Raw genomic sequence first — 14286 nt, 5'->3', positions numbered from 1 at the left:
TTAGAAAAAGGTATCTATAGAGATACTAACCTTAAGAAGATTTAGAAACTTTAAAGAGAACTTTATACTTTTTAAGCTACTACTAATATTATTATTACCCCTATTAGAGGACGCTAGAAACTTAAGCTTAGTACCCCTATTACTTATAATAGCACCTCTAGATAACTTAAACTATACTTAATCTAAATTAAAACCTATTATAACTTCTATTATAGTAACTTCACTAATTAGATAGAGAAGGTTATCTATATAGCTATTTACCTTTATAAGTAAGCCTTTAAGTAGTTTAAACCTATCTAAAAAGAATTCCTTAAGTATAAAACCTTAAATAAATACTCTATAAAGATATATAATATCTATAGTAGTTTTTAAGGATTTAAGGACGCCCTATAATCCCTCTTCTAAGATCTAAATGAGAAGCATTAAACTAAACGTAACCTTATATAGTTATAATAAACTAAGTTAGCTAAAGAATATACTGCTACCTTCTAATAACTTAGCGTTTAATTAGATCTTATTAAGGAAACTAAGATCTTTATATTCTACTAAGGACTTAAAGATAATATTAAGGATAAAATTATTAAGCTAAATAAACCTAAAGATTTCCTCTAATATACTAATATAGCTATTAAAATTAATAATTAACTCTTTAAATAAAGGAAAGAAAAAGGCGAATAATAATAAAGAGCTAACTCTAGACGTAAGTACTAATAGTAACCTTAATATAAGTCTAATAACTAATAGAATAATAATAAACCTTATAATAACTAGAATAATACCTACTAAAGTACTACCTATAAATAGTATAGTAGACCTATAGACCTTAGTATAATAACTAAACCTAATAATAAGAAACCTTAGAACCCTAAGTACTATAACTATAATAGGTAAAGATATATCGCTAGAGATTATAAATAACTTAAGAAGCTTCCCTAGAAGCTAATAGCTAAGTAACCTCAATAAGTTAATATAATTATAAAAGCTTTATATATATCTTAGTCTTAAACTAAATATTATAATAATAAGTGTTAAGTTCACCTTAAAAATAAGGAAATATTAGGACACTACCTAAGAGATAGTAACCTTAAATAATCTAAATATAACATAATAACCCTAAATACTCACCTAAGGATCCTAGCTATAATACACTATAGTAATAATAAGATCGCTAGAAAACTAATAGAGTAACTTAATAAGATATTATAAATATAGTAGTTTAAACCTATTAGTACCTCCTCTACTATATATAATAAAAAACTAGAAGATAATAATAAGTAATAACTTAATAAGCTATAAGTAGCTTAGCTTATATATCTATAGAAGATCTAAGAAGAACTAGATAACTATATCTAGTATTAGTAATTTAGAGCAATCGCTTTATATATAGAAAAATAAGAATATATATATAGAAACCCTATTAGAATTAAATAAATTAACTAAGAACTTAATAAATAGATCTAAAAAAAACTTAATAAGGAAATAATTAAGGAAGAATCTAAAGAAATAAAACTAAAACACTAATATAACCTCCTAATAGAATAATAACTCCTTAGTATAACTAATAACTAAACCTTTAGAGAAAATAAAAGTTTACCTTATAATTTAGATAAACCTTATAATATTACTTAATAATATACTTAAGTAGAGATTACTTATAGTTTTACCCCTAATATAGATAACTTTAGCTCTAGAGAAGAATCTAATAACTAGGAAGATAAAATTAAATAACTCTTAAAGTACTAAGAGATCAATATACTCTAAAACAAATAATAGCGCTATTTTTATAGTATTTTAGTAGACTAATAAGACTAAAACTATACCTCTTAGCTATATATAGAAGATTATTTTACTTTATAAAGTAACTATTAATAATACTAAACCCTTTTCTAGCCTTAGTGTTTCTATAATAAGTATAAAGAATATATAAGAGATAAGTATAATTACTAATTCTACCCTAGAAGACTTAATAACAAACTTATTAAGAATATCTATATTATATATATTATAATTAAATAGACTATAACAGCTTTTAATAGAAGGATTACTACCTTTTAACTAAGCTTATAGTTTCTTATAAGATATTAATATAATAATAGTATAAAATAGAATGAATACTAGTATAATAAATACTAAGTTTATTATTAAGATAAAGCTTATGTATAGAGAATTATAAAAAACAGACTAAGACCTCTATAAGTTAGAATCTATAAGAATAGCCTCACTAAGGTAGTATAAGAAAGAAAATAAATCACTTACTTAAGATAATTAAAATAGTTAAAAAACTAAACTTACTTATTAATAATAGATTATAATAAGTAATAAAAAAAAGATCTATCTATTAGATATTATAAGGATATAAGAAAAACCTAGAACTTAAAGTTACTATTAATAAATAAATAGTATTTATACTAATTAATAGTAGAGCTAAAGTAAATTTTATTACCTCCTAAGCTATTAATAAGTTAGAAGTATAATAGGGAGGAAAAGAATAATTATACCTCTTATATATAGTAGAGAGAGAAGAATTTAAGTATAAAGGAGGTACTATCTATAATAAAACTACACCCCTTAAGATAAGTTACTTAGATTAAAAAGAAAGAATCTAATTTAATATTACTAATATAGAGATATATAATATTATATTAAGATTACCTTAGCTATAAATAAATAACTTATAGATAGATTAAAGTAAAGGCTAACTTTAGTAGGACTATAACAGTTTAGTTATTAAGTAGCCTTATAGAAAATAGGCCTTAAATAAACTAATATAGTAAGAAATAGCGAAATAGTATATCTACTACCTTAAGGTAAAAGAAGCTATATTATAATAATTAATAACAGAGGATCTTAAGAATAATCTACTTCTATTTATCCTAGAAGAATATAGAGTTTATAAAAAACTCTTTATAGCTAAGTTAGAAACTAAACTGCCTAAATATATAAGCTTTAACTATAAAATCCCTCTTAGAGAAAGAAAAGAACTATAATTTAATAAAATCTATAGCTTTAATCTAATAGAAATAGAAGCTCTAAATAAATACTTTAAAGAAAATCTTAAGAAGAGATATATTAGACCCTTAATATTACTAATAGGAAGCTTAATCCTATTTATACTAAAAAAGAATAGAAAGCTATAACTATATATTAACTATTATATATTTAATAAAATAATAATTAAAAATTACTATTTATTACTACTTATTAATAAAATAAAGAGACTTCTCTATAAAGCTAACTAATTTATAGCCTTAGACCTTAAAAGTGTATATAACTTAATTAAGATAAAGTAAAGAGAAGAATAGAAGATAGCTTTTAGGATATATAAAGGATATTTTAAATACCTTATTATACCTTTTAATCTTACTAATGCTCCTATAATATTCCAGAATATAATTAATTTAGTTTTATATAAATATATTAATATTTATATAGTTGTTTACTTAGATGATATCCTTATATTCTCACTAATACTTAAGTAATATAAAGAAGATATTTACTATATCCTATAAGCTTTTTAGAAAGCTAAGCTTATTATTAAACCTAAAAAAAGCGAATTCTATACTTAAAAAGTAGAATACCTTAGATTTACTATTACTCTTAGAGAAGTTTAAATATTAGAAAATAAGATTAAAGCTATTAAAAAATAGCTAGAACCTAAGAACTTTAAGGAAGTTTAAGGATTCCTAGGTTTTATTAACTTCTACTGAAAATTTATTAAGAATTATAGTAAGATTAATATAGCCCTCACTAACCTTAGCTATAAAGATACCTCTTTTATATAAGAGGAACCCTAATAAATAGCTTTTTAGAAAATTAAAGACCTTATTAGTAATAAACTAGTCCTAATAATACTAAACCTTACTAAGCAGTTTAAAGTAGAACTAAACTCCTCAAACTACACCCTTAAAGTATAGTTATTATAATAGGACTTAGAAAGAAAGCTATACTTATATACCTTCTTCTCTTAGAAACTCTATAAACCTAAGCTTAACTATTAAATCTATAATAAAGAACTTATAGTAATAATTAAAGCTTTTAAGGAATAGAGACCTAAATTCTTAAAAATAATTTATAAAATACTTATATACTTAGATTATAAGAACTTCTTATACTTTACTACCTCTAAAGTGTTAAATAAATAATAAGTTAGATAGTTAGAATTTCTTTCTAAGTTTAACTTCTAAATTATTTATTAAAAAGGATTAAATCATAATAGAGCTAATACTCTTAGCTAATAACTAGATTATAATATCTTAATACCTAAAGAAACCTAGGTAATTCTTAAAAGAAATAATAATAGAAACCTAATACTAATAACTAAACTCTTAATAATAGCTAGATAATTTAGTACTAGCTTACTTAGTAAACTAGACGATAAAGTAATTATAGAGTTCTACGCTAGACCTATATATAATCACTAAGGAATTATAAAAACCTAGAAATAATTATAATAGTAATATAGAGAAAAAGTTACTAGAGAATATATAGTAAAAGTAATTAAGGACTATAAAGTCTACTTTAAAAGCAAACCTACTTAATATTAACCTTATAGTATATTATAACCTTTACTTATACTATAAACTGCTTAGTAATCTATATTATTTAACTTTATTATTAAGTTACTAAAGTCTTAAAAACCCCTTATAGGAGTATATTTTAACAGCATTTTTATTATTATAGATTAACTTATAAAGTATACCTACTTTATCCTATATAAAGAATTAAGTAATACTAAAGAATATACCTATATATTTCTTAAATATATTATCACTAATTATAAAACACCTAAGGAAATTATATTAGATAGAGATAAGATATTTACTTCTAAATTCTAGAAGTTAATTATATTATAACTTAGCATTAAGTAAGCAATATTTACTACGTTTTACTTACAAACTAATAGATAAATAGAATAAATTAACTAAGTCTTTAAAATATATCTCTACACCTATATTAATTATAACTAAGATAATTAGGTTATATTACTACTAATAGCCTAGTTCACCTATAATAATATAATTAGAGAAAGTATTAAGGAATCCTCTTTCTACCTTAACTATAGATTTAAACCTACTACTTATAGAGAACTATAATTAGGCTTAATAGTAGTTAAAGCTGTCGCCTCTATATAATAAATCAAAGATATCTAAGAAAACGCACATAAAGAACTTAAATTCATATAATAAAGGATAATAAAATTTAGTAATAAATAAAGGATTAAGGGATTAACCTTAAAAGAGGGAGATAGTGCTTACTTTATATAGCAAAATATCAAAATAAAATAACTAAATGATAAACTTAACTATAAAAAACTTAGACTTTTTAAAATTTTATAAATAATTTCACTAGTTAACTATAAACTTAGACTCTTAGAAACTATAAAGTATCACTTAGTATTCTACATCTTACTTTTTAAACTAGTACTATATAGATTATAAATAAATAATATTATTATTATAGAAGATAATAAACTAGAATATAAAGTTAAATAAATTATTAATTATTTTAAGGAACTAGAAGGATATTAATACCTTATTAAATAAAAAGGATATAAATATAAAGATAATATATAAGAACCAGCTAAAAATATTATTAACATAATAGAAGAACTTATAATCTATTAGTAATAACACTAAGAATAAGAAACTATACTAGCGCTAATAACGCCTCTTAGTTAAATAAACACTAATAGCTACCTATAGATTAGATATTTATATAGATATATTAGACTACTAATAGAAGTAGATAGACTATAACAAAGAAAACCATTTATTTAACTAAGAACACTAAAGTATAACTAAAACTCCCTTAATAAAAAAATTTAGAGTATTAAGATTTTAGTTAAGAATTAAATCTAAGTTTAATACTTTAAAACTACCTATAGACTAAACTTCTAATATAAAAGACTCTATAGAAGGAACCTTAAACGCCTCACCTTCTTCTATAACTACTAATATCATATTATAACCTTTCTTAAAAATTATTCTCTTCGCCTTATAAACATAATCTAACTTTATAAGTACTTTATTCACTTTAGCCTATACCTTTTATAGTATCTCTATTCTCTTTTAAAATAGCTCCTTAGTTTCCTCCTCTTCATTATCTAAATAATAAAACTCTACTATTAACCACTCCACTATAACTAATCAGCTAGAAAAGAAAAAAAAACCTAGAATAGGCACTACTTTATACTAACAGATTATATTATTAGAAATATTATAGGAATAATAAATACTACTAATAGCGATATACTCCTTATAAACTAGCAACCTTAGTAGCATTTTATAGTAAAGCCCCTTTAAATAATAGTAATAATAAGGCATAATTTTAAAACTATTCTTAGTAATATTAAGAGAATAATAATAGCAATAAAGTGTAAAAATTATAGGATTTTTAATAATATAACCTAATATAATATTAGCACTATAAGTAGATTAAGAAGCATAATTAATAGATCCCTAACCTAAGACTAATAACCTACTTATATTAGGTCTTAAGGATAAAACCTTTAGAGAGAGGACCTAATATTATAACCTATAAATAAGGATAACAGCTAAATAACCTACTTAAGTATTAGGTAGCTATAATAAGATATTTATATTATAGGATCATAGGAGTAATAAGATCTCAATTAAAATAGAAGAACTATAGTATAAGTTATATAATAATAAAATAAAACTAAGTAGATAATATAAATTACTAAGCGCTTAGTAAAAATTACTAAATACTTATTAGTAATTATTAAACGTTTATTAATATTAAGTTAGGAATTAGTAGCTAGATAAAAAAACTATTTAAAACTTATATATAGTATAACTTTAAGCTTAATTTATAGTTAGACTTCTATAGCTCTTTAGTAATTAACTTAGTATTTATCCTTAGGATACTTTTAGCTTACTTTTACTATAAATTACTTATTAAGCCTAAAACTAATTACCTTAGCTTCTAAAGACCTAATCTACTACAGCTTATAACTTTTAACCCAGACTACAACCCAGTATACTATTAGAATATATTAATCCCCAGCTTCTATTAGCAGACCCTACTATCAGATAGCTGACTATAACAGTGTGACGCATCAAGCCGGCCCCAAGGTCTAATTGCTGGTTCACATCAATGATTGCTACAAAATTAGGTTAATATTTCATACTAATAGCATGTTATTGTAGCTTTCCGAGTTCGCCAGGAGTAGTATCAGAAGCATCCTGACTATAATCGTGGTTCATGATTATTGTTTTGACTGTGACGGCCCCAAATAGATGCTTCCCTTCAATAACCTGCTTTTTGTGCTTGTCAGTATATTAATGCCCGTAGTGAGTCGAAGAGGGGTTAAATAAGATTACCAAGATGCTGGTAGCGCTTCAGAGCACTACCGTCGCGCTATGATAGAATATTGCCCGTTGGAGACATTCAGCAGCGGTTAGATAGAGTACGCTGCGGAGTGTTTCGTGAAGGGCTATTATCAGTCTTTAGAAAAAATGACATGCGCCCTGCGTCAAATGCTGTAGGTCTTTTCGCGACTTTCAATATTCCTAAAACAAAGCAAGCATACATGTCACTGATCTAAATCGTTGTTGCCTCAGCTGCCTGCAGAGTTAGCAGTAGCCTTCACAACTACGAAGCCATGATTACTGATGGAATCGCTAAGTAAAGACAAGACCAATAGTTTTATGGAAGCTTCAATTCAGTAGACCTAAAACACCTAAGAACAGTACGTCCAAGTTGCCTCAACTAGGAGTTCGATGTCCTAACGTCACTCGAACGCCTCCGTCCACCCAGACCAATCATATCAAGAAAAGACCCTCTCCGCTTCTCCTGCTGCGGCGCAGCAAGAACCATGGCCTTGAGACCAATCTCCTCCTTCTCGCCGGGAACCTGCACAACGACATGACCACAGTCGGCGAAGCCCAGACCAGAGAAGAAAATGTAACCGGATGGGCTCGTAATTGCAGATACCGCGAAGCCCTTTCCTTTGGCCAAGTGCATTCCGTGCTGGCAAAGAAGCTTCGCATGGCCCAGGCGCTGGTACTCCGGGTGAATGGCAATGACATGGAGGTGCAGCTGCTGGCCGTAGCGGGCGAGCTGGCGATCTCGGCAGGCGGCAACAGCGTTGCTGAGCGCAACAATACGGGGATTTTCCGCGTTGCCGGTGTTGGTCTCAGTCGACCCTCCGTCTACAACGATACTTCCAGCTCCCCCGAGGGCCTCCCCCGCCACTATAGTCGAGATACGAAAATTAGCGCAGCTTTTTTCTCAGACCAAGTCTCTGTCCACGACGGCAACACTTCCTGGAATGGCTCAGGAAATGAAGGCGTTCAACCGGGCGATGACTTGGGACGTTATGGACGCGCCTACCTGTCAATCCTTGGGAGGCAGCATTATCGTGAACAGTCTCTTGTATTCTGGCATCGGTCCAGCTCCAGATGGCAACACCTACGGGCTTGCGCCTTCCAGGGTCCTCCGTCACGTAGACGAGCCAGTCGGTGTTACCAGGCGCCAGAGTCTGTTCCAGGGCGCGCTGGACGTACATGCCAGAATCGTGCTTGACAGAGGAGCGGGCAGGGAAGCAGTATTTCCATTGGTACTCTGCCGGCAAGGCCTTTGTTATGATGACTTGAACCGCCGGGAGGTCGGCCTGGGTTGCCTTTCGAACCGTCATTGTGTGAGGGCGCGCAGGAAGCCGACTTTGTGGTGGGCTTTAAGGATTCACGTGGGCGTGAGTGTGATAGTACAGGATTGATAAACGTATGGGAAGGGAGGACAACAAGACTAATTATGGGCTTTACGGGAAAGAGAACAGGAGCTTAATAGGGCACACTTGTGGTTGGGCTTCGAGATTTTGAAATGAATGTTCAAGTCTGAGCGAGCAGAGGAGGAAATTATGGAAATGAAGTTGATCACGGGGGCGAGGGAAAAGCAACGCTTCGGGGTGGATGGTCCTTGGCACGCCTAACCAAATGTCATAGACGGCAAAGATGGACCAAACTATGACTTACAGTTTTCTTGGGTTGGCTGTGGATGACCCGATGACAACACACGATGCGACACAACGACAGCGGCAGACGAGCAGGAGGCCTCTTCTTCCAGCAAGAGTTGAAAATCCCTCACAGACACCGATCAGCTGTCCACCTTGGGCAACGCTCACGACCCTGCAACTGTTCTCAGCCGCTGCCGGCTGGGATGCAAAGCGCGTTTTGACGCGTCATACCACTTTCGGCTCCGGGGTGAGGAGAGGACTTGGCACGCCCGCTTGCTCACTGCTGGCCAGGAAAAGGGCTGAAAAAGGGCTGACCAACAGCGGGAAAATGCAGAAATGCGCACACTGCCCCATTTATTTGTCTCCAGCCTCTCCTACCTCCATGGTGATGGTGGTATACTACTAAGTATGAACTGTCTGGGGAATAAGTCTGCTAGCTAGTGCACGACTTTTACTCATGTCGTCATACTCACAGGCTCCCTCCCACCGACATGCAAAAGGCACATAATTCCCTCAGGGAAGGAATACAGCGAGGCCGCGATGGCTATTGTCGCTTGGTCAAATTCCTTTCGGTATCCAGGTGTCAAATGTCACTGGCGTATGTCCGTTGCAATGCAACCATCGTCGGTACCAACATCATTCAGCCTCGGCTTACTTATTTCAGCTCTACCTCCTTTTCTCACTATGCGGTGTTTTTCTCTACTTCCCAGTCCGGCACATTCTATGTCTTGTTTCTTCTCACCGCCCACTTTTCAGGGTCATCCGACCAGAATCTTGTCAGCATGTGGATGGACATCGAGCCTCAAGTTCATTTGTCTTCACTGTGAATACGAGAAACGATTTTCTCAATCTGACAACTCTCGACGCATGAACCTGGGTAACGATCGACCATGTAAACGTGGACATGCGTGGATTTTGCTTTTCGGCATGCTGTGTTGGGCCGCCCTGACGGCGACACGGCGGTCTTCGGCGAATCTTTTTTTGCCTGAAGCGCCTCAACCGAGTTCGAAATGAATACGAATGCAGGAATCGGGCTCTTTGTGTCGTAGTGTGACGACAATACGCGCATGTCTGGCGCGGCCCTGCTTTCGCTAATCATTTCCCCTGCGGTTAACGTCAAGGGTTTGAGAACCTACGAGCAGATCTGTTTCCAAGATTTCAAGTTTGGTGTTGGGGGTCCCCCAGACCACTCTCCTGGCTTCGTGGAAATACTCAGTATGGCGCAGTCGTCAGGGAGTTTTCATCCAATTCCAGTGACTACAATGCGAGCGTGGCTTCAACCACAGGAAAGAATAGAGATGTAGGTAGAAGGTGCTGTGCCTTTCCATCATAGACTGACAAGATACTAATGATTGCACCGAAACTGTCGCTAGGACAAGGTGTCCGCCATCCAATTCCCCAAATCTTAAATGCATCCGGCAGAGGCTGGAAGAGGGGTTGCTTTTCGAGATTACGACATCGTCCCTCTCCGTCATTGCGCTATGATCAGTCGGTCAGCCCCATAGCTCTAGAATAATCCTCATATATGCATGGCCGGGCGCTCACTTAGGTGCTGATAAGGCGGGATGCTGTCAACAACTTCCTTTTAATTACGATCGCAACATGCTATTCCGTCAAATGGATCAATGTCAGTTACCTACAAAGGATAGGACTCGTCGCATTCATGTGAATGATAAGATCGCTGTCCATATGCGATGCTTTAACTGTGGAATGTGACAATCTCAAGCTCCACCGCCTTCAAAGAGTTCCTGCTCGGCCGAGTTCGAGCTGATGTCTCATCATGGATATTTCCAGACTTGTGGGATTTCAATATTCATAAGGGATGAGTCGCATTCTCACTCGACTCGATCATCCATGGTGAGGTAAGTAAAGGCATACGTTGCTTAAAGACATATGTTTTACATGGTTGATTTGGAAACATCTTGGCCATGAGAATGCTGCTTATTCCAATCGTCCCCCAGGCGGGGTTTTAACCTTAAGTCTACGTCGGCTGGCTCAATTCTATATCTGCAGTCTCCTTCTCCTTCACAACCACAAACCCAGGCCTCTCTCTATCTTCACTGAATCGTGCCACTGTTGTGTCGGCTAACGACTTCAAGTCGTCAAGTTGCATTAAAGGCATTTTACTGCGGCTGTGTTTCTGCTTTCCCGATGCTGTGAGTGTGTGAGCCACGTTGACATCATAAAACAACAGCGGAAGAATTGACGACTTCCACATCGGCCGATTATCCCCATCGCCACAACTCTTTACAACCGTTTCCAAGAGCAGGCAGGCAGACACCATCAAGAGTATACCTGGGTACGCTAACCACGGCCATTCTGCACGGATGCAAATGGTCATCTTCTTCTGTGTCCCTCGAACGGCAGCGTGAGCGCCCTCCGGGTCCAACTTATTGGCCCTGATGCGGTTCGTGATAGCTTGGGCCATGCCATCGTGGGCTTCGGATATGGTTTGGTTTGTCACATTTCCTTGATTGAATAATGGCCCAAACCACCATTTCTCTCCACAAAATGTGTCGAACTCTTTTGCCTTTGCTGGTGGTGGCTCTTGTTCATGGCCAGACATCATACCTTGGGTGCCGGCCGAACCAGACTTCCGAAGGAAGCATGCGCCGCTGAGGGTGGGCCTGAGGCCTCGAGTTATGCTTAAAAATGCCGAGGAATGCATACCTCTTAAGCAGTTAGGTGGGAGTTTGATTTGATCGTCTTCTCGCGTCAAAGAAATCCAGTTGTCCCCAACATTTGCTTCGCTGATGTTAGAGGCATAGTACTTTTTGTCGTCTACCATGCAAGGCTCCAGCAGAGCTTGGTAAACCTCCACAGTATCCTTTTGGTCGCTTTTTCCTACACGCCCAACTTTCATTTTCACCGCCCTAATCTGTGTCTCTTGCAATTTCCCGTTAAGAACACTACCGTTATAGTTTCGAAAACACGGGTAGAGTTTGCATTTGACCCCTAAAGCTTCAAAACCCTGTGTATCATCGCCCGGGGTAAACCACGGAGTCTGACCACAGTGTCGTGCCGAAATCTCGTCGGAAGATGTGATTCCGTTACAGTCGACATTCTTGAATGTAAGGAAGCGCGTCTCCAAGTCAAAGCCATCATTGTCGGGATTCGTCGAAATGGCTAGCCCATTGGAGTCCATAACAAAAACGTTTGAGGTCTCATTCAAGGGCCAAGTGATGTTCAGTTTCGACAACGGAGAATTCGCGTCCATACTCAAAGAGTACACTATGCGAGAATCCGTAGTCTCTTGGCGAACCTCAATTCGTTCGCAGCTGCTACAAATACCAACCGAGGAATGTGTTATCCCTCCGATTGAGTTGAAGGTGCAGTTTCCCGAGTTGCATTCGAACACGTTGGGCGCGGCCATGGAGATGGCCGGACCGTAGATCAGACCGGTGACAGCAGCAACATGTGTCTCCGAGCTGATCATTGGCATGCTTCCGTCAGCCCCTGTACCGACCCACTGCGCAACGGCGATTGATGCGTTTCCTTCAATGTCGATTTCGCATGGATAGGTCGTTGCAGCTTGTTGCGAGAACGGGGCAATTGCGAAGGATGCAACAATGACCAGTGCACCCAGGGCAGTCGTTATTCTATGAGTCTGATTAGTCGCCATGTCCTGAAGATTGGTTGAAGAAATTGCCCACGGCTTCCAAATCGCGAACAAGAATTTGAGAGATCCCCCTGCTCCCTTGCCAGCGTCGTGAAAATACTCAACATGACGCAACCGTTGGGGTGTTTCCATCCATGACCATTTGGATTGACCGATAACTACAGTCGTTAGTTCAACAATTAAATCTGGCTGCCCACAGGATAGTATCTCTACCTTCTGCAACCACATATACCAGCGTAGCTTTGACAATTGTGGATAAAATGGCGATAATAGTGTTGACATTGATACGATGTGTCATGTGGGGTTGTGGCCGTTCATGATAGACAGACAATAGAATGAAGATCGCGGCGAATGCAGCTACCGAAGTGAGAAGTGTCATGATCTCAAATGCCCAAATACTCCAAGCTGCTGTTACGCCTCGCGGTCCACCGGAAGAAGCGGGAGAGTCGTCGCGCTTCTGGAACGCAGGGTGTTCTTCTTCGACAGTGTCGTCCGGAGGCACTGATGAATCGCATAGCTCTGGGGAGGGAATACGTGCATAACTTCCGGCATTTGCTCCTAGACGTCGGATTTTCGAGATGTTGACGGATTCATGGTAGTTATTATCACGATGTGTCGTTTCTCTATCGTTATCATTACCAGTTCCCTGGGACCATGATGGGGCGCGCTGCAGGAATGGTGCAGATGATAAATCGCCAGTAGCAGTCGAGCCCTTTGGGCTTGGGCTATTCGCGGCCATGATGCGTTGGACAAGATAGCTGAACACACAGAACTCGCCGATCGGGGATGGCATGCAGCATATTATGGTCTGTCCGAATGTCCCCTTGCGTCACATTGTTTCACGCACCTGTATGATCGGCTTTGTCTCGTTGACTAAGCCTCATACTACTGCCTCAGTTCGTTCTCGCCGCGTGCTCTTCCAAGGAGTAGATGAGGGGGGCGTTCTGGAGTCGCGTATTGATAGGTCGAAAACCGCCCTGCCAAATTGAGACCTAGATCTATTGGGAAATCTGGTGTGATGTGTCAAACCTGAGAGCTGACGACAGCTCAAAAATGAGACAGCATTCAGCCAAAGAACACGAGGCTGGCGAATCACGAGTACTCCGCTCCAAACGCTAACATGCCTTCGTCTGTCCGTTTGGATCAGGCAAATTCTTTGTACAGTGAACATTTGCCTCCCCATTCCCACGTTGTTTTTCACTGCCCTTCCGGCTTAAGTGATCATGTACATTCAGTCGCGTCCAGGCAAGTGGTACAGGGGATGTGCTGGGAGTTCTGAGCAGAGCTTGTGTGCTCGAGTGCAACTCCAAGATAAACATCGTTCGATGGTCTGAATAGTGCATCCAGTTGGCTAATGAGGTTCGATTTGTTGTCTGCTGCAGTCCTACTGTCTGCGCTCCAAATGTTACATCCCAGTGGTAGATTGGCACTGATAGATCTTGTGGGTGGCAACGACAGCGATAGTTGTAATGACATAATGAAAAATAGAAATCTTGTCCATATCTCTGATTGATACCATCCTCGACTTGAGAACTACACGTAGTTTGAGCTCAGAGTGGGCAGTCGATACCGAACGGCGGAAGCGGAATACATGTTCCGCACGGATATGGGAAAAGGTGGAGATTGTCCGTTGCATCGGCGCTCAAACGCCATTCATCGGCCCCGGAGTCGGAGCAGACAAGCGGGGAAC

At 36.3% G+C, this 14286-nt stretch overlaps 2 protein-coding genes across 2 annotated transcripts; both read right to left on the bottom strand.

Moving 5' to 3' along the window:
- Nucleotides 1-7731: 7731 nt before the first annotated feature.
- Nucleotides 7732-8659, bottom strand: CGCS363_v003424 (uncharacterized protein; the record flags this gene model as incomplete). Its single annotated transcript, XM_036635273.1, has 2 exons — nt 7732-8216; nt 8356-8659. 2 exons carry the CDS (start codon nt 8657-8659, stop codon nt 7732-7734), a joined length of 789 nt encoding a protein of 262 aa, XP_036499056.1.
- Nucleotides 8660-10958: 2299 nt separating this feature from the next.
- On the bottom strand, nt 10959-12975 carry CGCS363_v003423 (uncharacterized protein; the record flags this gene model as incomplete). The annotated part of the gene is made up of 3 exons (XM_036635272.1): nt 10959-12576; nt 12631-12754; nt 12810-12975. The coding sequence occupies 3 exons, from the start codon at nt 12973-12975 to the stop codon at nt 10959-10961; spliced, it is 1908 nt and encodes a 635-aa protein (XP_036499061.1).
- Between the last annotated feature and the right edge of the window lie 1311 nt (nt 12976-14286).

The sequence above is a fragment of the Colletotrichum siamense genome (genome assembly GCF_013390195.1).
Source record: "Colletotrichum siamense strain Cg363 chromosome Unknown KSG_Cg363_contig02, whole genome shotgun sequence".
Classification (NCBI taxonomy): domain Eukaryota; kingdom Fungi; phylum Ascomycota; class Sordariomycetes; order Glomerellales; family Glomerellaceae; genus Colletotrichum; species Colletotrichum siamense.
Note: the sequence above shows the minus strand (reverse complement) of the source record. Positions and strands in the feature narration are given on the sequence as shown.